Source organism: Andrographis paniculata, unplaced genomic scaffold (assembly GCF_009805555.1).
Source record: "Andrographis paniculata isolate CXL003 unplaced genomic scaffold, ASM980555v1 Contig11END, whole genome shotgun sequence".
NCBI lineage: Eukaryota > Viridiplantae > Streptophyta > Magnoliopsida > Lamiales > Acanthaceae > Andrographis > Andrographis paniculata.
Window position 1 is genome coordinate 602929 of NW_026137391.1, and position 27177 is coordinate 630105.

Sequence of the window (27177 nt, forward strand, 5' to 3'; positions counted from 1 at the left end):
TAGATAATACAATTGTTGAAAAAGAAAATGAATATTTGTTATGAGACGTAAAAAAAAAATAAAATTGAGACAAATTAAGTATATATATTGTGAAAAAAAATTAAAGTATATTAACTGTGAGCTTACTTTCTATTTTTTGTTGTACAATAATGTACCAAAATTAAAATTAATAGCATATGATGTTAAAATATTAGTATATATATTTAAAATTCAAAATTTCAAAACCCCATGAAAGGGCTAATTAGTCAAACCATTTACCTTAATTGTCTCCAAAAAGCATTTAGTGCATTTTTGGCTGTCATTTTTGTGCAGCCCATGTTTTTTCATAGTTTCACTTTTGTCTTTTCTATTACATTAGTTTCTAAAACTTTGTTTATAGTTTTCAACTCAAATATATATATATTTATAAAAAGTACATTAGATTAAATTTTATTTTTATATTACATAACATTTAATTTTATATTCAAACTATTATATAAATATTTATTTATATTGTCAAATAATTATTTTAACTTAAAATTTTACTATTTCAAAGTTGAAAGCCAACTACAAAACCCACAAACATACTATTACTATAACATACTGTTTTAATAAGTCTTCAATCTAAAATTTTTGCCTTATTTTATATAAATACTAGCGGAAATACTCGTGTTATGCACGGTACAATCAACAAAAGTTTGTTGGTCATTTTAAAATATATTATTATTGAAATTTTTATTAATTTTATTTCTATTTTCAAATATTTTAATAAATTTAAAAATAATAAACTTTTTATATAAAATTTAGTAATTAAATATTTTATAATAAATTTTTTTTAGAAAAAGTTATCATTTAAAATAAATTTTAAAAATAATTTTACAAATAAATTATAATTTACCTTATATATTTGGAATAAAATATGTAACATAACTAAAATAATTTAATGTAAAAATAAAGTTTATTATGAACAAAATCAATTAAAAAAATATATACTCCACCCGTTCCATTGAAAGGTTATAATTTTCTATTTTCGTCCGTCCCAAAATAAGGTTACTATTTTCTATTTTCGTTCGTCCCAAAACAAGGTTAGTATTTTCTAATTTAGTAATTGTACTATCTACCTAACATAATAAATACTCTTTCAACTTACAATATATTACACAAATGCCATTACTTTTATATTACAACATACTAATAGGGTTATTTTTGTCTTTTTTTACTATAATCCAATATAATACTAATATTCAAAAATCTACGTGCAAAAAGCAAATATCACCCTTCCAATAGACGGAGGAGTATAAGTTATACATATATTTGGATGTTTTTAAAACTTGATTGATTATGAAAATAAAATTATTATTTATATACATATAACAATTTCTGTTACAAATTTAAAAATAAAATCAATTCCCCATAACTTCATTATAATACTTTACTTTGATAACAAAATTGTAATTCTACGATAAAAAATAAAAAATAACATATAACTTAATATAAATTATGATGAATTGCTAATAAGAATTTAAATTACACTTAAATTTATAATAAAATAATTTTTATATATTAAAAATAAAAAAACTACATGCATTTGATAATAGGCTTTGGATTTATGTCTTCATCCGAGGTTTTGATATTTGATTTGACTTTGCCGCCTTTTAGAGGGCTTTGGTCTCCATGTTGACAAATTGATCATTAGCTTTGGATTTAGTGTCTTCTTTGGACGATCTGAAACTTTGATTTTTTATTTGGTTTTGCTGTCTTTTGTAGGACTTTGGTCTCCGTGTAGGCGATTTGATCGCCGGCTTTGGATTTGATGCCTTCTTTGGACAATCGGCGGGTTTGATATTTGAGGAGGTAGATTTGGTGCTCCATAGCACTTTTGACAACGTGTCCCTTTGACTTTTGGATCGAAGAGGGCCGAGTTGATGTTTTGATGAAGAACAGATGAACACCTCAAAACTTTGAGATGAATTTTGGATGCTCTTCCTTGGTTTTAATGGATTCTTCAACGGCTTTTGGAGCTTTGATCCTTAAAGAGGTGGATTTTGTGTTCCATAACGCTTTTGGTGGCATGTCCCTTTGACTTTTGGATCGAAGATGGTCGAGTTGATGCTTTGGTGAAGAACGCGATGAACATCTTAAAGTTTTGAGAGGAACTTTGGAGACCTTCCCTTGACTTTGACGAATTCCTCAACGGCTTTGGGAGCTTTGATCTTTCCTCCGGCTTGGACATACGACGAAGAACGTTAACTCTATCGATTCGTCAATCAATATTGGATCATTTGTCCAAATCAGTAACTTTCGACAAAGAACGCATCGAAGAATATGAAAAATATAAAGAACAATACATAGAGATTCTAGAGACTTATCCATTTGCTTGAATCTTCGATGTAACTTCGACGTCTCAAATGAACTGGCCATGACTCCTATTTATAAGGGAGGGGTGACTTTGGCTTCATTTTTTAACGATGTCACGTGGTGTGTCTTGATTGACCAACATGAAGATTTTATAATCTTTTATTTTCCATCGGATGCCGTTTTCTATTCTTGACGGATTTGATTGTGCACCTTCTTTTATCGCCAAGATTTTTATATAATTACTTTTTTTCTTCGGAAGATATTAATTTATATACTTCATTTATTGACAAGATTAATTTATTTTGTTGCCAAATTTATTAAGACTCTATTTATGCACGTAATATTTGTACGATATCTTTCATTTTAAGCGAATTTTTGCATTAATAGTTGATATTTATTGTACAAAAATTAATATATTTGTATAATTAAATACCATATATTTATTTTTATTGAAATTTTATTTTCTTTCGAAATACATGATATTTAATTTAATTTAAATATATTTTTAGTGTCTACACACAAAATGTTATAATGTAAATATTAAATACTTTAAATTAAAAAAATATCAATCACATAAGTGATGATATGTTTTCAATTGTGGTGATATTAGTACAACAATGACTGATACTATAAAATTGAAATTGTGAAAAATTAAAAATAAGAACAAAGGCAATAAAAAAAAGTAGAAAAATAATATTACAAATTTTAATGATTTATATAATCATGTAAATATATTATTTTCATTTTAAATATTATTAATTCAAAATGATTCAAGACAAGTTGCATTTAAAGAAGATTTTTTATTTTTATTTTTAAATCAATTTCGTAACTCACCAAAGTTTAAAAATCTTAAAATCAATAACCTACAACGTATATAATATTTTGGACCTAATCAGCCCCATTAACACTAGTGTTGGACAGATCTCGACGAAATTCAAATCAATAATATTTATTTAGTATTCCATTCGTCCCACGGTCCATGTTGCCGTTTCTTCTTGTTTGGAAAATGATTAGACACTTTAATCTCATTTTAAATTTTTTAATTTTATTATTTTTTTAAATTTTAATTAAATTAATTAGTTATCTTAATCTTAATTTATAATTATTTATATTATCAAATAATTATTTTCACTAATACATTCTTAATTATCTACTCATTACACCCCTCATAAAATACCGTGTCTACAATGTAACAGATCATACACAATATGTGAAACGAAGGAAGTACAAGTTTTTATAAAAATATATTATTTTTTATCATAAAATATTAAATCAAAATAACCTTTAAACAAAAAAAATCAAATTAATAACTTATTTTAAATTAATTTCAAACCATAACCAAACAAACCGAAATTGTGGTTATATTTAATCATATATGCTACATGCACCATTGTCTATATATCTATTTATTTATATTTTATTTAAATTTAAAGATATAAATATTTTATAGGTGATACATAATGTAAAATTATATAAAAATAATTGCACTATAGTAACATGTTAAGTGAATATATTAATTATCGCACAATTAAAAATAGTAAATAAATACACTATGGACTCATGCAGTAATTACTTCCTCTGTAAAAATTAGTTCCGTTGGAGCACGATTAGAATTAAAAAATAAATATTATATTGACAAAGTAACAAAAGTAAAAAATTTAATGGATGATATATTTTAAAATTTAATTACGGAATAAAAAGAATAATGAGAGAAAAGTTAATAAAACTAATGATAATTATGATAAATAAGTTTTTTTTTTAATGGAAGATAACAGTTAAATATTATTGAATATTTTACTTGTTAAAATTAGTAACGAGATAAATTTAATATAAAAGAAAAATATAATGAATTTGACCGACCAAAAAAATATTTATTTTTTAAAAGAATACATGTTGTGATGGTAGAAAATAAACCCGGTTTGGGCTGATTTATTGGGCTAGACTATAATTTAGAATTGTACTTCAACTAGTAGATTTACATCGTTTTGGCCCAATTACAATCAAAATAACAAATTTCAATTATGAAAATTCAAAGTGTAGTTTGTGATTTTATTTTTTTTTTGTATTAACCTTTTATTTTAATAGTTTGGTTATTATATTTTATAAGAAAAAAAATTATTTATAGAAAATTTGAGAATTGAAAAAATATATATATATTTGTTATTACTAATGTCAAGATTAACAACACAATGTTCTCACATAATCGAGTGAAATCAAAAAGAAAATTAAAGAATCATTTATATATTTCGAAATCAAAGGAACTCGAACCCAGTCTACCCATATTTCAACCGAAACCAACACAAACACTCAACCACGACCCAAACCCAAGCAACATCCACGGAAAGGCACAAACAACGCGAATCAAACCACAATCTAAGGAAACTTCAACATTCTAAATCTAATTTCATCGCGGACAAGCAATATTCACCAAGAACAACAAATCATACTAGAATCGAGAAAGCAAACCGATGGACAACCTCAGAACAGGTCGAACATCATCGCGCACATCGAATCCTCAGCTTCCCGGACAAGATCACCGGAAAAATTGCAAGGAAGATCGATTGGAATCGCCGACGGGAGGTTAGGGCTTTTAAAGAGAGAAATACGCGTTGTAAAAATGAGCCTGAACCGGATTCAGAGAAGAACCAATGCATATATATATATATAATAAACTGGTAATCAGACCTAACGGTCCAGATTCAAGCCACCGATCCAACGCCTTGATTGAGCCTTGCATAGACGGGTCGGGTCGTGGGTACCGGATCCGAGTTCGGATGGACGGGTCGGGTTAAGTGTTGTTGGGCCTCTAAGCCCAAAACCATCACAATATTGAAAATAGCAGCTAAGAAAATATGTATTTTCAACTAACATGTTATGTGTTAAATGTAGTAAAACATATACATATTGTATGTAAAAATAATAATTTTTTGTTTATAGTAATTTTGGAAAATTTTTGCAAAAGATATTTTGTAAGAAAAAATAGTATATTTCTAATAAAAGATAGGGATGGCTATGTGTGACACCCCGGCCACACAGCCGAACGTATCGGGATCATAGAATGACCCCATAGGTCAACACGAGTCCTTCCAGCGCGGTTCTGTCCTCACTCACGCATATTTTGGGAGACTTCACCCATCTTCAAATTACTTTATGACAAACACGTTTAACTATAGAGTTCTTTCAACAGGGCTCTCGAAAAGAAATGTGCACATTGTTGACATGAATGGTCTATTCTATCTATTTTAACTTTAGACGGCCTAATACCGGCTCATCCACACACAGGAGTTGGCCAAGCAACGGTCCAACTTTAGGGGTATCATACAATAGGTCTGGGTAGACCCGAGACCCGACCTATTTATTTGGGATCGGATCCAATTATTAGAATATCAGGTCGGGTATGAGTTGTGTATTGTATACTCTTATCGGATCCGGATCGAGTCTCGGGCATAGAGGTAGATGGCGGTTTACTTCTATTAATACAATACCGTTATTTTCGATTCTTCTTGGCATAACATCATGTTGTTATCGAGATAAAGAAATGAAAAAAAGAAAAAGAAAAAGGGAAGAACATAAATAATATCTTTAGTTGAGGGGATATTTTGGCAAAATGTATAACTTTTTTATTTTTACACTAAAAAATATATATATAATTTGGGACCCCAAACCCCTAAGTAAATCCGTACATACCTATAATCAACCGACTTACATTCGTATTAAAAATTGTATAGAATAAATAGTTTTAGATTTCAAATAATAATAATAATAAAATCAAAAACAAATCATATATGTTGTTGTGGGCAGACATCAGTAGTTACGTCATGCTTCATGTCCAAATGTATATTATATAAATATTTAATATTTTAATTCATTGAAAGTGGGGTTTATAAAAAATAAATAAATTATTTACGAGGAGATTCTTGAATATGATTTGAAATGTAAGCACACTTGTGGGCCCCACTAGTGCATGCATGCAAACTCATTTAAGTCCAAATACAATATACAAAGCATGCATGCATGCATGCAACATCAAAATTTTATTTTATTAATTTTATTTTTAAAAAAAAAAAAAACCCAAATTTGATGTAATAACAATAACAATAAAACAATATATATATATATATATATATATAAAAGACAATAATCAAATACAAAATCTGGATGAAGATCTTCATGTTTTTTATTTCATTTAATTTTTACTGTGGATTAAGCATGCCTGTGTTTGTGTCAGCTTAGATTCCCTTCTTCCAATTCAATTGCCAATCATAACCATATACACCCGAAATATATATATATTTATATAGTATTTATCTTTTATGTAAATTTAAAAATTATTATATTTAAATGGTAGCTGATTAATAATTTTTTATATGAAAATATTTTTTTTTCTTTATATTTTAAGTTGACATTAATGATATTCATTAAAACAAATATAAATTTTATAATTTTAAAATTCAGTATAGTGCTGATAGTGAAGAAAAAAAAAAGTATGTCCAAGTGTGTTCCAATAATTTGTGTGATTAAATGTGTTTTTATTTCGTATTTTAAATTATTTTGAATATAAAATAGAATATTTTTAAAATTTAAAATAAAAAATACAAAAGTAAATCGAAACATAACGAAAAAATGGCATGGTGCACTATTCTCCAAATGTACTGGATTTCCATTTTTTAAAATTTCCTAATTAAAATAAAAAATAAAATAAAATTTTAACAAATAACAAACAATATAAAAATTCCACCTAATTAAAACCTCTACACTTCCCCACTACTCCCCGCCGGCGCCGGCGCCGCCTAATTCCGGCGAGTAGTGAGCGTCTGAAAAACCACCGTACCGGCCGCCGGAAACTCTTCCGCCGCCCGCCTCCTCAACCTCATCCCCATCGGCTTCAACGCCTCCGCCACTCCCAGCCACGCGTCGCAGCCGCCGGCCGACGTGGTGGCGACGGAGAGCTCCGCCGGCCGGAAAATTTTCACCACTTTCTGCAATATCTCTGCCAGCTCATTTTTCCGGCCGCCGGCGACGCACTCGAAGCTGGCGTAGCTGAACCCGTCCTCCGGCGTCACGTGCACCGTCGAGTAACGGTTTCCGTCAAGTCCGTTCATCGAGTAACCGCACGGATCGAAAGCGTAGTCACAAATTAAAGCTTTCCGATTAACGTCTCTGATCCCCGTCGCCGCCGTCATCTCCATCCCCGCCGCGTCCGGTGACCTGCCGTCGCCGCGCCGGCGGAAGAATTTTCGCGCCAAAGCAATGTCCAGCTGAGTCATACAAATCTCGACGGTGTACAAACCGTCGTCCGCGGCGGCGCCGCCATCACTCGCCGTGAAAACGTTCCACGTGTCCATCACCGCCGATTTTCCGGAGAAATTTTCCGGCAGGCTCTGATTCAGGTAATTTACTTCATCTTCGAAGCTCGTGTGAGGATACGGCTGCGCGTCGGGGAAAATGAAGCTGCCTCTGGTGTACCTGCACCGCGACAGTTTCAGGCCGGCGCCGGCGGCGAGATCGGCGAACGGCCGGACGGATTTCAGGAGCTGTGTGGTTCCGCAGGTCTTGATGATGATCTTAGAAGGATAAATGAAAAGGCTGGATTCCGAGAGGACATACGAGTCGAAGAATTTGTTGCCGACGGCGGAGACCACCGTGCACTGGACGGCGTGCAGAACTTTCTCTACTGCGAAGAAGTCGATTTGCCGGAGAGTGAATTTCGGATCGTTGCTTGAGAATTGCAGCTCAAGCCTCTTTTCGAAGCCTTCAAATCCGGAAACCGCCATTAATGGAAGCTAAGCCAATTTGGAATTGTGCTGTGAAAATTTTTGATTTATGGTTGAAGACGACCGAAACGACGCCGTTTTAGAAGTGGTGTGTATTGCAGTAGTGTGTGTTTTTGTGTGAGTGTGCATATATAATAGTGGAGTGAGGACCGTACCCATTTTTTAAATAAATGTTTTTAATTAATTTTTTGAAAATTTATTATTCGAAAGACTTTCAGAGAGTTCATTAATTAATTCTATAAATTTATTTTATTATACTTTGAATATATATAGATAAGCTATGATATGATGCTAAATTTATTTATTTATTTATTTATTTTCTATTTCTTACCTATGAGAACAAAAAAATAAAAAATAAAAAATTTATTTTTTAATCTTAAAATTTCTATCTCAATTAAACTAGATCAATTTAGTTTTCTATACCAAACATCCCTTAAAGTTATTTTTAAATGTAATTTTAAAAATAAAATATAAATATTTAATTTGATATATTTTATTTTTTTTATAAATAATAAAATATGATTCAAAACCTAAATAAAAAACAACCTCTTAAGCTTTGTTTTATTTGTGTCTTGTCAACTTAAATTTTATTATATATTTCTCCTTTATAACAGTAAATTAAATATTATTTTTTATATTAAATTTAAAATTTAAAATTAAAATTTATTTATATCATATCAAATAATTATTTTATTTTAAAATTTTATATTCAAAATCCAAAATCTAATTTTGCAAACCCAAAAACAACACAATACACCCTAAATAATATTTTAAAAATAATTGGAGATTTGGTAGATTTATTTAGAAAGGGGTGGGGGGTGGGGGGTAGGGGTGCATGCGGGGTTAGGCAACCAAAAGGAATGATTATCGTTGGAGGCATAATGAGTGCAATATGATGGTTATAGTTTCTGCCTGCCTCTTCCCGTATCGTGTATATATATATATATATAACAGCTCATTGCAGATTTACTTTTTATAATATTTCTCAAATGCTGCAATGTTAGAATTTTGAGAATTTTTTTGTTTTTTAATTTAATTTTTTTTTTTACAGTTTTTTTAAATGAGATACAGTTAGGAAGTTTATTTTTAAGTGGGTGAGTTCTTCAAGGAGTAGTTTTTATAAGTTTTTATAGTGAAGTTATATCTGAAATTTTATCTCTTTGTATTAGAAAAAAATTACCACAAGGGGAGAAAAAGATATTCAGGTAAGTTTTTACAGAATGTTATTCTTTTTCTAAAATTTAAATTATGGCTTCTTTCACTTCTTCCTCAAGTTCTTATATTCATTTTTTTTGGGGAGAAGATCTTCAGGCAAGTTTTTACAGAATGTTATTCTTTTTCTAAAATTTAAATTATGGCTTCTTTCACTTCTTTCTCAAGTTCTTATATTCATTTTTATTAATTATAATTTTTGAATTTTTGTATATATTTTTAGCTCTGGTTTATTTTTAGAAAAGATTCTCGAGAAGAAGATTCTTCAGGCAAGTTTTACACGGTGTTGTTTTTTTCTAAAATTTAATTTATAGCAGAATTCGGAAACTTTTACTTCTTTCTCAAGTTCTTTTGTTTTCCTGTTATTTCATTATATTCATTTATATTAATTATATTTTTTTGAATTTTTGTATAATTTTTTAGCCCTGTTTTTTAACGGTAGACAAAATTTTTTTCTAGCAGGAGCAGAAGTCCGTCTTCTTGAAATAAATTTTTGAATGAATTTGAATTTTTGAATAAATTTTCATTGATGAATTATCAAATAAATTTTTGAATAATTTTTTAGCCCTATTTTTTCAATGGTAGACAAAAATTTTCTACGGAAAAGATTGCTAGAGCAGGAGCATGAGGAGCAGAAGTCCGTCTTCTTGAAGTAAGTTTTTAAAGTAAATTTTTTAATGAATTTGAGTTTTTGAATAAATTTGTCATTGCTCTCCGTTTTCTTGAAGTTTTTGAATAAATTTAAATTTTTCAATAAATTTTACACTGGTGTTTTTTTTTTAAATTTTTTTTAATTTAATTTTTACAAAATTCTTATATTTTCCTGATATTTGATTAGACAAAATTTTTCTAATTTAAGTTTTTCAATAAATTTTACAAGGTGTTGTTCTTTTTTTTTTTTTATTTATTTAATTTTCACTTCTTTCTCAAGTTCTTATATTTTGCTATTATTTGATTCATATTAATTTTTATTAATTATATTTTTTTGAATTTTTGTATAATTTTTTAGCCATTTTTTTATATGATAGAAGACAAATTTTTTATTAATTATATATTTTTTTGAATTTTTGCATAAAGTTATTTTCTAAATTGTTTGTTGGATGATTCGCTCGCTTTTATTTCTAAATTTTGTTTAAGTTTGTTGATTTATTTTTATGAGGTTATTTTTTGGACTATGGTTATTCTTTTTCATTTTGTATTTAATTTCTTCACATAGTGATTTGTTTTCAGGTGTTTAACTATTTTATTATACATTTAAGTATAATTTAAATTCTTACTAGCAATTGATCATAATTTATATTAAATTATATGTTATTTTTATTATTTTTTAATCATAAAGAGTTACAATATTGTAATTAAGTCATGAGAGATTGATTTTATTCTTTAAGTTGTAAAAAATAGAAATTGTTATATGTATATGAATAATAGTTTTATTTTCATAATCAATCAAGTTCTAAACAAATCCAAATATATATGTATAACTTTTTTATATATTTTAATTGATTTTGTTCATAATAAATTAAAATATTATTTTAACATTAAATTATTTCAGTTATATTGCGTATTTTATTCCAAGTACATAATGTAAATCTTTGTGTTCGAACAGTCGTGGCTGAGTGTCTGCAGAGATGTGTTTGGCCGATAATTAGTGGATGATGGTAGATGCCAAGTATATAATAAAATATGATTATAATTTTTTTCGTTAGATTTCACCGTGCGTAGCACGGGTATCCCGCTTTTCCTTTTAAACCAAAATCCCATGTATATTACTCACTCCGTCACACATAACATGTCCTCATTGTTGTGTCTGTCATTCAATTTTGTTTTTCTTTTTTGAAAAATGATAATCTCATTTTAAACTTTTTAATTTTTTTTAAATTTTAATTAAACTAATTAGTTATCTTAATCTTAATTTATAATTATTTATATTATAAGATAATTATTTTTACTAATACATTTTTAATTATCTACTAATTACATCCCTCCTAAAATAAAGTGTCTACAGTATAGCAAACACGGTATATGAGACGGGGAGTACTATCTTTATATATATATATATGTAATGTTTAATATTAAATTAAAAATATTATAAAAAATTATTAAATAATTGATTAAAAAATAGTAAAGTAAATAAAAAATAGTGACAATTTGATTACTACTTATTAAAAAAATAATAAAATTATGAATGAATAAAATTATTTATTGTAAATGAATTATTTATAATTTTAGTGGTATAACTAAAAATGAAATAGTGCATAATTTTGATGAAGGGAGTAATTAATTTGGATTTTTATGATTTTTTAATTTGTTATTAATCCTGTATTTTAATCCTTACTGTTTTAATGCTTTGTATTCAAATGACGTCTAATGATGTAAATATTATGCAAATAAATTGAATGTAATGTCTTAAATATCATTCTTTAAATAAAATAAATAAATAATTAATCAACCATTCATTTTATAGTTAGTACTTCGTAAAATAAAAATATCCTAACTAATTTTTATAAACTATGAAATAAAAAATTGATTAATTTCTTTTAAATCAAAGAATAATATTTAAGATATTTCACTTAATATTTGTATAGCACTTGAAATTTAACACATATTTATGAGAAATGACAGTGATTGAAAAGAGTATTTCGTGCATATTTAATATAATATAATGAGATTTTACACCATAAATGAAATTAAAAATATTTTACACATTTATAGCAAAACAAATGTAAATAAATGCACTTTTCTCTATGATAAGTGTAGGGTTTATAAAACTATTTATATATATATATATATTCAAATGACTTATGACTAGAATGATAAATAGCTTGCTTATAAGACCAAAAGCACATATATATATATATATATATTTCTATATTTTATATGCTACAAAAATAAAAAATAAAAAATAAAAAATAAAAACCAAAAGTTTTACAAGTGAATTTTTTACTCTGCAATCACCTTAAGATCTCTTGTTAAATGTCACTCGTAAAGAATAGGCGACAAAATTATTTTATTTTTTTTTGCGAGGAATGATATTTCTCACAAAATATTTGCGAGGAACTTAAATTTGAATAATTCGATTGAGAGTGTCCGCTGTTCCAAAAGATTGTATAATTTGTAAATAGTTTGCGAGGGATGGAATCTCGAATTTTAATTTCGAATTTCGGCTTTGCAAGGAAACATTTTCCTCGCAAATACTAATTCCAACCCTACAAAAATTATTTTTTCATTTTTCAAATTTTATTTCAATCAATATCAAACAACTTTAATTCAATACTAAAATATATACACCCTTGGCCCCTAAAATATGATGTAAAGATTAAGTATAGTTAATTATTTATTATTATTAGAAGATTAACATTGGAGCAAAGCATCTATATACTACTCCCTCCGTCCCAATACAATAATCTTGTTTACCATTTTTGTCCGTCCCAAAACAATAGTCTCATTTCCATTAATAATCATATCACTATAAAACTGCTCTTACTTTTTCATTATTATTACACAATTGCTACTATTTTTTATACTAATACACTTATAAGGACAAAAAAATCTTTTACCTGTACTCTATACCCACTACCAATATAATATCAATATTTCTTAAATCTCATGTCAATCACAACATACTATAATTTTGAAAAGAATGAAGTATTTTTCTATGTAATCAACACAATTTCCATAGTAATATATATATATATATTTATGAATTATCATATCTATATTGCTATTCAAACCTAAAATGAAATTCAAGTTAAAGAAAAAAAAAAAAAATTATAATAACCAAAAATCAATATGATATGTACTTGTAATTTTATAAGGATCTAGAGAGAGAGTAATAATGAGAATTGGGAAGAGAAGCAGGCTTATTTGCCTTGTATGGCCACCTCTCAAGTGCTATTCTAAACCCAACAATTATTAATACCCATCACCGTTACCATTACCGATGCCGTTATCGTTACGCTACAAGAAAATATCAATTTTGTTACGAGATTTTTTCGTCTTTAAATTCATTTTTTCTATTACTAATGACATTAGAGACGAAATTAGGGATAAAATTATATTAGCTATGTGAACTTTAGAGATGAAATTTCATTACAAATATAATATTTTTTTGTTGTGTTATCATTACCAAAACATGCAAAGTATACAAAATATTTCCGGTAAGCATAGTGTCTGGTAAACTCGTGACCGTGAGATCATAAGTTTAAATCTCGATGCATTCAGATCCACTTGTCATGATTCGTTTAATTTGACTTGTCTTATCAGAATTGTATTATTAAAACACAATATCAGTAATTGATTTGACACAATCAGCACTGAAATTGTCATTTACACACTCTTATCCAAATCCAAGTTCATAAACTAAAAGCCCTTTTTGATTTGATTAATTCTTGAAATGAACATTTGGAATTGAATGATGTAAAAAGAAAGACACACCAATATATATATATATATATACACCTTATCCATATTTTCATTATTTACCCTTTTGGAAATTTGCCTTTTAAACAGAAAACCCTAAATACAATTAATTATTTATATCATAGTTGACCACATATATATACGTGATATAAAATATATATATATATATGAATTATGATATGTACGTAGGTAGTATATAAATAACCACAGATACACATACGGGTGTGTGTGTGTTTGGTGGATAGGCGTGCAGCAGATGAGGTCATTATAACGGTAAGTGTGCCTGCTGCAGACAGCCAAGCCAAACCATTATTTATTTATAATAATAATAATAATAATAATAATAAATATGCACAAATCAAATATTGTCCATGACGCTTACATCATGACACATCATCTGTAAAATTTCACTTCTTCCAATCAATGAATGCTTCTATTTTATTCTCCATATGTTGGTTAATAATAATATAATATACTACCTTCATCCACCGCCAATTTATCCATTTGTATTTAGCGTTATTATTTTTAACATTAAAAATATCCTTATATTTGTATAATTTTTTGTACAAATGTCATTACATTAGTATTATAAGACACCAATACAAATATTTTTGTCATTTTTCTTTAATTTGTACTATATTTTGATATAACAATTAATATTAAAAAATTAACATGCAAAAAATAAACGGATAAATTGATGGTGGACGGAGGTAGTATATATTTTACAACATAGCAATCTCCAATCGCTATTCTTGCAAGTGTAATTTAGATAAACCTCCGACAAGTGATCATATTAGATAAAATTATATGTGACAGGCAAGACATACCAATGTCGAAAATTTAAATTCATAACTTTACGGTTATAAATTCACCTAACATTACTAGATCATTCCTTACGGAATTAGAGATTGTTAAAATATATTTAGAAGCAATATATAATATTTATGGTGGTTATCTTATTTAAGAGATTTATAGAATTCTTGCCTTATTTAGACAATTTGCACATCACTATAAATATGTACGTATTCTTATTATTAAAATAGAGAATTTCAGTTTCATAGTATCAGAGCCAAATTCTCTTCAGATACCTCTATAACTCGTTATATCCCGTATATATTTTTATATTTCATTAATGTATTTGCTTCTATCCAGGATCATACTGTTATTTTCATGTCGTCTCCGCTCTACTACTTCACTGACATAGTCTACTTTCGACTCTAATACCGTTGAGAGTCATGTTTTCGACTCTAACTCTATTGAGAGCGAGTGAGTCATGTTTTCGACTCTAGCTCTATAGAGTGAGCGAGTCCTATTTTCGATTCTAGTTTCGTTGTGTGCGAACGGGTCCTGCTTATAACTCTAGCTCTATAGAGTGAGCGAGTCCTGTTTTCGACTCTAGTTCCGTTGTAAGCGAGCGAATCCTGTTTCCAACTCTAACGGTGTTGAGAGTTCTGCTTCCGACTTTGATCCAATGGACGGCTACACCACTTTCGGTCAATCTTGGCGAATTCAAATACGTACATGGAAGATCTCAACTATATCTTTTTCGGTCACTTCTGACAAATTCAAGTTTGTTCGATCATATATTGAATTTGAAGAGGAGTGTTAAAATATATTTAGAAGCAATATATTATATTTATGGTAGTTATATTATTTAAAAGATTTATAGGATCTTGCCTTATTTAGACAATTTGCATATCACCATAAAAATGTACATACTTTTATGATTGAAATAGAGAATTTCAGTTTCATATTCTAACAGATATGTTTATTGGTTGTATATATTGTGTTAGAAGACTACAACATGTAATCAATTATACAATTTTCTTTATAAATGTAAGATTTTAAATAAGATAGTCATTTAACATAGTATCAAATTAATCAGAAAAAATTAAAAGAGGTTGAGCTGAGAAATGTAATTCATGTAACAATATTTCTTTGACATAACTGAGAATACATGGAATATCATAGTAGTACCAAGCGGTGTCAAGTGCAACTATGAAATAACTAACCAAGTGGACAATATAGACAATATCAGGATGAGTGACTGTTAAATAAATTAAATTTCGATTAGCTGACGATAAAAGAAAAAAAAAATCTTCAATAGGAGTATCATCCATCGATTTAAATACATTCAACATTAAAGGGTGTTAGAAGTGTCTTGTAATAAGTGATACCAACACAAAACAATAATTTAGAAACATACTAATACTATATATATATATATATAGTGGCGGAGCCAGGAGGTTGAAACCGGGGGGGCAAAGGGCAGGTCGGATGGACCTCCGGATTTCACATAGCTCTGCTCCGAACAAGGAAATTTTAGGGGCAGTCGCCATGTTTGGGGGGGCGGCGGACCCTCCGGGTCCCCGTGTAGCTCCGCCCCTGTATATATATATATATATATATCACTACAAAAAAATAGTATATTTGTAACGAAATTCCGTCACTAAAGATCACGTAGTTAACGTAATTCCATCCTTAATTCCGTCTCTAATATCATTAGTAACGAACAAAGTGAATTTAATGACGAAAAAATCTCGTTATAAAAATGATATTTTCTTGTAGTGTATAAACATTGATATGTGTCCAAACTTTACTACAAACATGTACTTTCATGTGGCCATATATTACTAGAGAAAATTTGAATAGCAAATATTACTAGAGAAAATTTGAATAGCAAATAAATAATTTAATGATATATTATTTGATAAAGTACTAATTTTGATTGATCATGTAAACTATTACCATGTATTACTAATTTATAGTATATATTTGTATTAGGTTAACATCTTTCTTATGTAAGGTCAATAGTAGCCTATGTTGCGCAGACTATAACATATAATGTTAATTTATACTTATTAGTTCAAATATTTAATATTTTTTTCAAAATATGTCTATTATTTGTATTTTCGTACGAAAATTATTACAATATCTTAATTAAGACACATATTGTCACAAAATTAATCATTTTAGATGATCTAAGATACTAAATCAAAATCAAAGTAAAAGAGCTATATTCAATCGAAGTTTTGCTTAAATATCGGGCTTTCAAGCAACCATAGTTCAATCGATCAATTTGCCAAGCGACCAAGAAAATGTTCGTCAAGAAATCTTATGATGCTTAATCAAACATCCAAGCTCAATCCGACACAATCAATAGCCAACAATCTCAAATTTTATCTATAATTCAATCATACTATATATTAATACACTCGTTAATACATTATATACTGATTAAGCTAATCAATACAGTGCTGATTAATTCTAATGAACACCTTAATAGCCACTATTGCCATAAAATTATATGTACATATATATATATGTGTATATATATATATATTTGTGTAATAGTTTGGTGAGGAAGAAGTAACTTAAAAGCCAAGAGGGGATGGATATATATATATATATATGTGTGTGTTAGTGAATTAGTAAGGGTGTGTTTCTTTCGAGTTTGAAAAAAAATTTAATTTGAATTTGATATAAAAATAATGTTTGATGTGATGTTTTATGAGAGAAAAAAAAATATTTTTCGAAAAATGCAAAATTCAAATAAAAAAATTTAGAAAAATTTTGCTAAAGAAACAGATCCTTAATACATGTAATTTGCGGGATAGAAAGGGACAAGTAATCTCTTTTATGGGAAGTCATTGCACTTTACCAAGTGTGCATAAAGATTGTTTGTCGTGTCCTAAACTCATCGATTCATTTTTTAATTTTTTTTTTCTTAAATATAATTTCCCATTATTAGAAACACATAAATATATAGAAAATTAAATTTGAATTAAAAAGAGAAATCAAGAGGAATCAGGCGTGGTGCCTAAAATAATCATATATATACACACATATTAGAGAAAGATAGGGAATTTGACTAAATTGAATACAAATAAATTAAATAAAATTTTGTCATGATATAATTTTTTATTCAAGAACCTATATATTACAATAATTTAAGTTTTGGTTGTGTTTGTCTTCTTCCTCTAATTAATTGGAACAATAAATCTCAATAATCAAATTAGGTTTGACTTGCTACATATATATATAATTGGATTCATTGTATTCACTTTAATTGAAAATTTTTTGAGGGTTTTTTTTTTTTTTTCTTTTATCTATATCTTTTTAAAAAAATACTTTTTAATACTATTCAATCTACAAGAATACTTACAAAGATGTCACATTAAAAACATGTTTAAAATATAATACAATATAAAATTAAAATACTATTTAAATCAAATTAAAATAAAAAATTCAAACCCAAAAAAAATATTATATCTAAACGGGCGTTGAATTTTCTTATGAGTAATTAAAGGCAATATGGAAATTTATTATGATTAAAAATGAGTCTCAAATGCACTAATGTACATGTAGCACTTTAATATAATTAATTAATGACCCACACACATGCATGCTTAAATATATCTATATATTTATTTAATCATCACTGGGTTAGGTTCTTTTTAATTTTAATTTTAATTTTAATTTTTTATTTTTTTTCTGTTATGCTTAATGATTTTTAATAAAATTATCCTCCCTCTTTTTCAGATACCGTGTAATTTTAGGAGGGGTGTAAAATTATATACTGTAGACAAGGTATTTTAGGAGGGGTGTAATTAGTAGATAATTAAAAATGTATTAGTAAAAATAATTATCTTATAATATAAATAATTATAAATTAAGATTAAGATAACTAATTAATTTAATTAAAATTAAAAAAATTGAATTAAAAAATTTAAAATGAGATTAAAGTATGTAAATCATTTTTCAAAAAAGAAAAGTGGCATGGTACGTGGACAGACAAAAACGACAACATGGACATGGTATCTGAGATGGAGGGAGTACCAAGTTTTAAGTGAACTTGCTATTTAACGTAATATTTTGGATGAAAAAAAATATATTTATAAAATAAGTAAACAATTAATGGTAAAAAAATAAAAAGTACAAACTTAATGCACATGGCTGTTAATTTTTTAATAAATTAGTTTAGAAATATAATATTTTTAAATATTATAATTTGAAATTATATAATAGAAAAATAAGAATGAAACTTACTTGTGTATATTATTAGTTTATTATCAACTATATCGTATAAAACTCCAAACATTAATTTTATGTATTTAAGTATAATAATATTTGATAAAATATTTAATTTCTCAAACTAATTAATTCGAGGCGTGGCAAATAATAATTCTTCCCACACGTAAATTTATTTGCAATAATTAATTTCTACCACTACAAAAATATATATATATATATATATCTTTGCATTGATTTGAAGACATGTCACTTTCCCGCAGGGACCGAATTACGATAGGGCTTGAGAGGTCAATTAGGCTTGGGGTCAATTGACCTCCCAAGCCAAAATTTTTTTTATGATTTATTTAGTGTTAAAAATATTAATTTTTATGTATTTATATATAATTTGTCCATTTAAAACTATCTAAATTCATATATAATTACGTCATTATTATTTATTTAAATTTATTAGCTAAATATTAAATAAATTATAACATTTTGTCCACCGGGATTTAAATGCTAGTTTCGTCACTGTTTTCAGGTGCTTATAAATTTCGAATCAAATCAAAAATTTCGAAATTCAAATTTTAAAAATTTGAACCAAATCAAAAATTTTGAAATCTGAAAACTCAGGTTCGAACCAAATTGAAAATTTTAAAATTGCGTAAAATATTTTTAAAATCTAAAATTTTGACAATTGTATTTCTTTTTTATAGTTTTTATTAAATTATTATATACAGAGATATATTAATATATAATTATGATTATTATATTTTTATTAAAATATTATAAATAGATAATAATAAAATATACTAATATATATATATTATATTTTTATTAAAATATTATAAATAGATAATAATAAAATATACTAATATATAGTATATTTTTGAATTTCAGATTGGCATTGATTTTTATTATATCAGTGTGAATTATCTAAAATTTAAAATTTATAAGAGACCATTTTAAGTTTTAATTTAATTTGAATTGCATGTTTGAATTTAGATACTCCTTTCGTTCCGTAAGTAAATATTCATTTGTTTTTTACATGTAATTTTAGAAATATTAGTATTATATTGAGATATAGTAATAATAAAGTAGAAATGACTAAAATAATCTTATTAGTATGTGTGATATAAATGTAATAACATTTGTGTAATATATTGTAAGTTGTAAGGGTATTTGTAATGTTAGGTAGATAGTACATTTACTAAAAAAAAATGAATACTTTGTTATGAAACGGACTAAAATGGAAAAATAAATACTAGTATTTTTTTTACCCCTATATTTTATCACTCTATTTTTAATAATCTCTTGACCCAATTTTGTACTCCAATTTTTAAAAGAATCATTTGTGTTTTGCAATATTATATGTGTGTTTGTTTGGGGGTTTGGATTTTGAGTTGAGATTTGAATAGTAAAATTTTTGAATTTGAATAGTTATATGATGTGATATAAATAGGTGTTGATGTGATATTTTGAATGTAAAATTAATTTTTAGTATAATATAAAAAAATAAAAAATAGGTATTTGATTTGATGTTTTTGGGGGAAAAAAATCTGATGAATAGTGTAACTCCGATCCCCAAACAAAAGGATTTAAAGTTTTTCTTTATTATTTTATAAAAAGTATCTTATATTTTTTATTATTTTTTAAGAATCATAACTCAAAAATAGTATTGAAAGAAGAGAATAAATAATTTCATATCTCACTCTTGTTCTTTTATTCAATATATATATATATATATATATATGTATATTAATATATAGAGAATCTCTTGGAGTGGATGAAATTATCCCACCCTGCAACATCATTATTCTTTCATGCCTTAAGTGTGTATTTAATTGAGAGGTAATTAAATATGTATATATATTAATATGGATATTATGTTGATATCAGAATTAATTAAAATATATATATATCATTCTGATATATTATGCATGTATTGTCATTTTATATTATAAATCTATTTTATACTCCCTTCGTCCCAGAAAATACATAATTATTACTGTAGATATTAGAATTTAGGTAAAGTATAATTAGTAAATAATTAAAAAATATATTAGTAAAAGTAATTATTGTATAATAAAAATAATATATATATTAAGATTAAAATAATTAAATAGTTTAATTAAAATTAAAAAAATTATAAAATTTAAAATGTGATTAAAGTGTATAATCATATTTTCAAAAAAAAAATGACAAATTATGTGAGACATATAGAAAAAAAAAAAGAACAAATTATGTGGAATGGATGGAGTATTTTTTTTTTTTCATCCACCATAATTATGTGACTTTCTTTGTAAATTTTTATCTACAGAAAAAAATAAAATAAAATAAAATGGCATAGATTCAGTACAATATTTTTATAAAATAAAAAATCTAAAATATTGAATACTTCAAATAATGTAAAGAAAATAAACATAAGCAAAAATCATATATGCATCATGTATATATATATATATATAAGGATTAAATTTAATCCAGCAAGAATAATGTGTGTATTGTTTCTTATTTCAAATAAAAAATATTATTATTTATTCAGTATGGTTTTAAAAAATTATTTCATTTATAAAATATTATTTTTAAAAAAATTAAATTAACATTTCAAACAAATTCTAATATTTTTATGGTAGATTTTATTTGAAGTGAAGTAATGATTATAGAGTGGCAACACTATAATTAATGTATTGTATAGTTTGTATGATCTTTTGTTGGATGACAACAATAATATTCATTATTAAAAATATGGTAATAATTATTATTCGTATATTCCCTCGTCTCTTCCAATCACATCTGTCCCTATGTGCTAATAATTATATATATTCATATGCACTCTTTAGTTTATTCCTCCATCTCTCCCAGATATTTTGGACATATTATCGTAGATATGAAAATTTAAATAAAATATAATTAGTAAGTAATTAAAAAATACATTAATAAAAATAATTATAAATTAAAATTAAAATAAGTAAATAATTTAATTAAAATTAAAAAAATTATAAAATTTAAAATTTAAAAGGTGATTAAAGTGCATATTTATATTTCCAAAAATAGAAATTATAAATTATGTGGAACGAACGAAAATAGAAAATAAAGTCAAATTATGTGGAACGGAAGGTGTACAACATTAACATTATTTTGGTGTGCATCTATATATATATATATCAAAATAAACGTATTTTTCCCACGTTTCTCCTTCTATATATACATATACACAATTAAATTAAATAAGATTTTTGAAAGTTTTATAGTTATAAATATAGCAAAAAATTAAGTGAAAATAGGCCATTTTTATTTTAGTTTGTAAATAAAAAACCCTATGTCACATGCTGAATCGACTAAGAAGATATCAATATGATTGGAACCCGTGACATTGCGGTCACAAATTTGCTTACTATATATGCAAATAGGCATTCAATATAATATTTTATATTAAAAATAGATTTGCAATGTACAATTTAAAATAAGTATATATACATATATATATATATATTTTTTAAATGATGAATAAAGTTTAAAGCTTTCAAAAGAGTCTATAGAAATAGAACTTTAATTTCTTGCCAAGAACATACGAACATATATATATATATATATATACTCCTTTCTTCTCAATACAATAGTTTTGTTTACTATTTTTGTCCGTTTTAAAACAATAGTCTTATTTCCATAAATAATCATATCACTATATAACTACCTTTACTCTTTTATTATTATTACACAATTGCCACTATATTTTACGCTAATACACTCACAAGGGCAAAAATGTTTTTTTGCCTATAATTTTTACTCACTATCAATATAATATCAATATTTCTTAAATCACGGGAGAGAATATATTTATGTGGGGTATTAGGAAAATGTAATGCAGCTTAATTATACGTTTCTATTATTGTTCAACAATTTATATGTAAAAGTATATATTATTTGTTTACTATTAATTAGATTAAGAAACAATTAAAAATATTATAGCATCTCATTCAACGACGTATTAATGTAGCCATGTTTCTTAATTGACCCACGAATAAATTTAATTGATCTACTTCAATTCTGTCCGACTCTAAAGGTGTGTTTGATATAGAGAAATGCGGCCACAGAAATGGAAATGATCTCATTTTTCTTATTTGTTTTAGTTAGAGAAATAAATAATTTTTATTTTTCGGATTTTATATCTCTCATATATGCAGAGAAATGATATAGTGGTATATATATTTTTTTAATTTTTTAAAATCTTTTTGAGCTATCTAATTTTTATATATATTTTTTAATATATTATTTTAATTTTACAAAAATTAAATTAAATTTATTGTTAAAGTATTTAAGTTTTACGATTTTTTAAGAAATTATACTAAAATATAAAACATCGTATATAATTTATAATTTTTTTAAGATAAAAGAAAGTCACCAAAAATACTTCTAATGAATTCTCATTCGTTAAAACTCATTTTTTATCTAATTAATCATTTATTTTTGTTTGATTCATTCGTATAACTGCATTTCTTTTTATACATTTCTCAATTGAATTCTCTATTTTACCAAACAAAAGAATTAATTCTCATTCTCTACTCAATTCTATTTCTCTTAAATTTCATTATTTACTCTCATTTATCTGCAATTTCATTCTATATACCAAACCGCACGCACTAAAGGCATCACATTTTCTACTTAAGAATGCAATTTTCTGGTTGTACTTCTAGAAACTCTTCAAATCCAAAGTGAGAAAGAGAATGATGAGAGAAACACGGTGTGGTAATTGATACTTGCAACATAAATATTAAAATGGATCTCTCTCTCTCTCTCTCTCTCTCTATATATATATATATAATTATAAAATAAAAAATGATGTATATAAACAAGGTTTGAAGTTGTACAAATAGAAGACAACATTATTATATAAATTAGGGTTGCAACTTCCAAGAGATACATACATCATATTATGGATTCTTGCATGCACACATATGATTATAATTTTTATATATATATATATACATACACATATCTCTCTCTCTCTCTCTCTCTCTCTCTCTCTAGATATATATATATATATATTTATGAGAGTTACAACTTTACTAAGAAAAGGGTTTTCATGAGCTAGGCTTGTGTGTAAACATGGTGGCCATCATGTCCCCTCTCCTCCTACCCATCTCTCTCTCTCTCTCTCCTTCTTTCTCTCTCACTCTAAATCTCAATGATATACTCGTGCTTCATATTTAATGCCCTTGTTCCAACATATTTCTTGCAATATAAATATATATATATATATATACAAACTTTGCTCTTTAAAGATTTTGATTTTCTAGTTTCTTTTCTTTCTTTCTTTTTTATTTTTCATAATTTTTTATTAAATAATATCATGTCCGGCTTTAAGGGTCTCATTTATTTTTACATGTTAAATTTTTAATACTCTCTTCGTCCCGTTTACCATGTCCAATTGTTCATGTTGTCGTTTCTGTCTGTCCCACATCTTATGTCACTTTTCTTTTTTAGAAAATAATTATCCATCTTAATCTCATTTTAAATTTTCTAATTTAATTTTTTAATTTTAATTAAACTAATTAGTTATCTTAATCTTAATTTATAATAATTTATATTATAGATTAATTATTTTCACTAATACATTCTTAATTATCTACTAATTATATTTATCCTAAATTCTTGTGTCTACGGTGACCAATACACCCAATGTGGGATGGAAGGAGTATTAATTATTATATGAAAGCGTAGGACAAATCAAAAGAAAATGACAAAAATACTTCTATTAGTGTCTTATAATACTATTATCATGATATTTATGCAAAAAATTATACAAATATTATAAAAATATTTTTAATATTAAATACAATAACGCAAAAGGTAAATGAGACCCTTAGAGCCGGACAGAGGGAGTATAATATCTTTTCCCACTAACAATCCCATACAACCACTGTTTATACACAAACCAAAACTTACCATTAGTTTATCACATATTGAATTATTTAAAAATTGCAATATTAAATAACATAAAAGAACTCTATTAAAGCAAAATTTTGTGAACTAAAATAAATCAACAATGCTAACTTTACAAGTATATTGATCGCATTGGACCGATTCCGAGGCCGAATTCGCTTCTCCCAATTCAACCAGGTCTCCACGAGTAGGACTCGTAGCAAGAAATTATATATTCTATTAAAGTATATGCAGGCGCGGAACTACATGGGGTTAAGAGGGTCAACTGACCCCAACCCTCAAAATATATGTATTTTTTAATGTAAAAAAATAAAATTATGTATTTTATACTAATTTGTCTTTTCTAATTTTTTATTTTATAATATAAAAAATCATAAAATTTTTATCTATAGTTAATTTATACTTTTAGTCTTTAAATTTTATTTTTTTATAGTAAAAAAATATTAAATTTTATGTAATTTTATTGGAATTTTTTCTAAAACATTTAAAATTTCCAAATCTTTTTATCTTTTTCCACGGTGTACTATGAATAAAAAAAACAACATTGAATCAATAAAAAAAATCGATTTTGCCCCCCGAACTTTTACTGCTGGTTTCGTCACTGTGTATATCTATATTTATATATATATATATATATATGGGTCGATTATGGTATTGATTAGAATTAATCAGTATATAAACAATTACTTTGTAGTGCTAGTTGGAATTAAATCAATATATATTGTAAGTTGATATTGTATTTATATAGTACACCGTATGATAAGATAAATTGTACCCCCTCCGTCTCGGATATTTTGTCCACTTTACTGTAGACACGAGAAAATTTAGGAAGAGTTTATAATTAGTAAATAATTAAAAATATATTAGTGAAAATAATTATTGTATAATAAAAAAATATTTATAGATTAAGGTAATCGATTAGTATAATTAAAATTAAAAATGTATTAGTGTATAATTCTTTTTCAAAAAAAGAAAGTGATAAAATAAGTGGAACGAACAAAAATGGAAAAATGGACATGAGAAGTAGAATGAAATGAGTAATATATAACGTATAAAATATTATCATATACTGATTAGAACTGATCAAGGCATTGCTAATTAACTTTAATCAATACCCTAACTATATATATATATATATTAACTTTGAAGGGTGCATGCATGACAATGCCAATACTAATTAATTAAATATATATATATATATATATTATTTTATGCCCATAAGTTGCAATTTTTTATTTTATTTTTTATTTAAAATAACTCATTGTCTCATCCACACTTGCCAGCTACATTATCAACATACTCTCTATATACAATAATTATATATATATATATATACTATAATTATTAATTTATGTGACAAACAATATGATTAAGGTCTTGAATGTTTGTGCATGCATAGACATATTTATAAATAATTAATATATTTATTTTATTTATATATATACACACAAATGGGAGCAGTCATTACAATCTTATGATTCTTATTCTGACCAATCCTCACTTAGCTTTCAATTATAGGCTTAATTAACCTTTCTTTTTTTTTTTTAATAAAATAAAATTAATTAAGATTTACTTTTATTGAGTTGAGTTTGTTCAATTTTTACAACATTTTAGTAAATACCCTCTTACATATTACATACCACTAAAAAAAATTTAAATTTCCGACACCTTCAAGTTTTTTCTGCCACACATAGTTCGTTTAGTATGACTTGTTTTGTCGAACTTAATTTACATGTTATTAAGTTGAACTAGAGGCAGAGGCTTATCCAAAACACACTTAAGAGTAGTGAATGCGAATTACACATTATTAATATATATATATATATATAACAAATTGTGTTGTAAAGTTTTTGTATTTTGGAAAAGGAGGAATATGGTAAGGTAAAATTTTTACCATTTCCTCCGTCCCATAACAAAGTATCTATTTTTCCATTTTGGTCTGTCCCATAAAAAAATATCTATTTTCTTTTTAGTAAATGTATAATCTACCTAATATTACAAATACCCTTACAACTTTCAATATATTACACAAATATCATTACATTTATATCACACAATACTAATAAGGTCATTTTCGTCATTTCTACTTTATTCCTACTATATGTCAATATAATACTAATATTTCTAAAATTTCGTGTAAAAAGCAAATGGATATATAATTATGGGACGGAGGAAATATAATTTATATACTGTTATTAATTTTGATGGGCTGTTTGATTAATTAGGCCTGCCTGTTTGATAAGTAAAGGAAGCCCAACGATAGGCCCAAATATCTATAACCTAGTCGTGTGATTGTTTGGGCCTCGGAAATTGTTTGGTTTGATTTAAATATATATTATTGTTTGGGCTTTGGGAATTGTTTGATGCGATTTAAATTAATATAAATGTGATATATTAAATATAAATTAATTTTAAATATAATATAAAAAATAGATTTATAATTTGGTATTTTTTTATGTCTTATTTGATAAATATT

At 26.0% G+C, this 27177-nt stretch overlaps 1 protein-coding gene across 1 annotated transcript; it reads right to left on the minus strand.

Annotated features, from left to right (window-relative positions):
• Nucleotides 1-6968: 6968 nt before the first annotated feature.
• On the minus strand, nucleotides 6969-8194 carry LOC127248483 (S-adenosylmethionine decarboxylase proenzyme 4-like). Its single transcript, XM_051270844.1, has one exon. The coding sequence runs from the start codon at nucleotides 8109-8111 to the stop codon at nucleotides 7128-7130; it is 984 nt and encodes a 327-aa protein (XP_051126801.1). The 5' UTR covers nucleotides 8112-8194; the 3' UTR covers nucleotides 6969-7127.
• Between the last annotated feature and the right edge of the window lie 18983 nt (nucleotides 8195-27177).

Coding starts and splice junctions, on each gene's coding strand:
- LOC127248483 (XM_051270844.1), bottom strand. CDS start 8,111: ATGGCGGTTTCCGGATTTGAAGGCTTCGAAAAGAGGCTTGAGCTGCAA.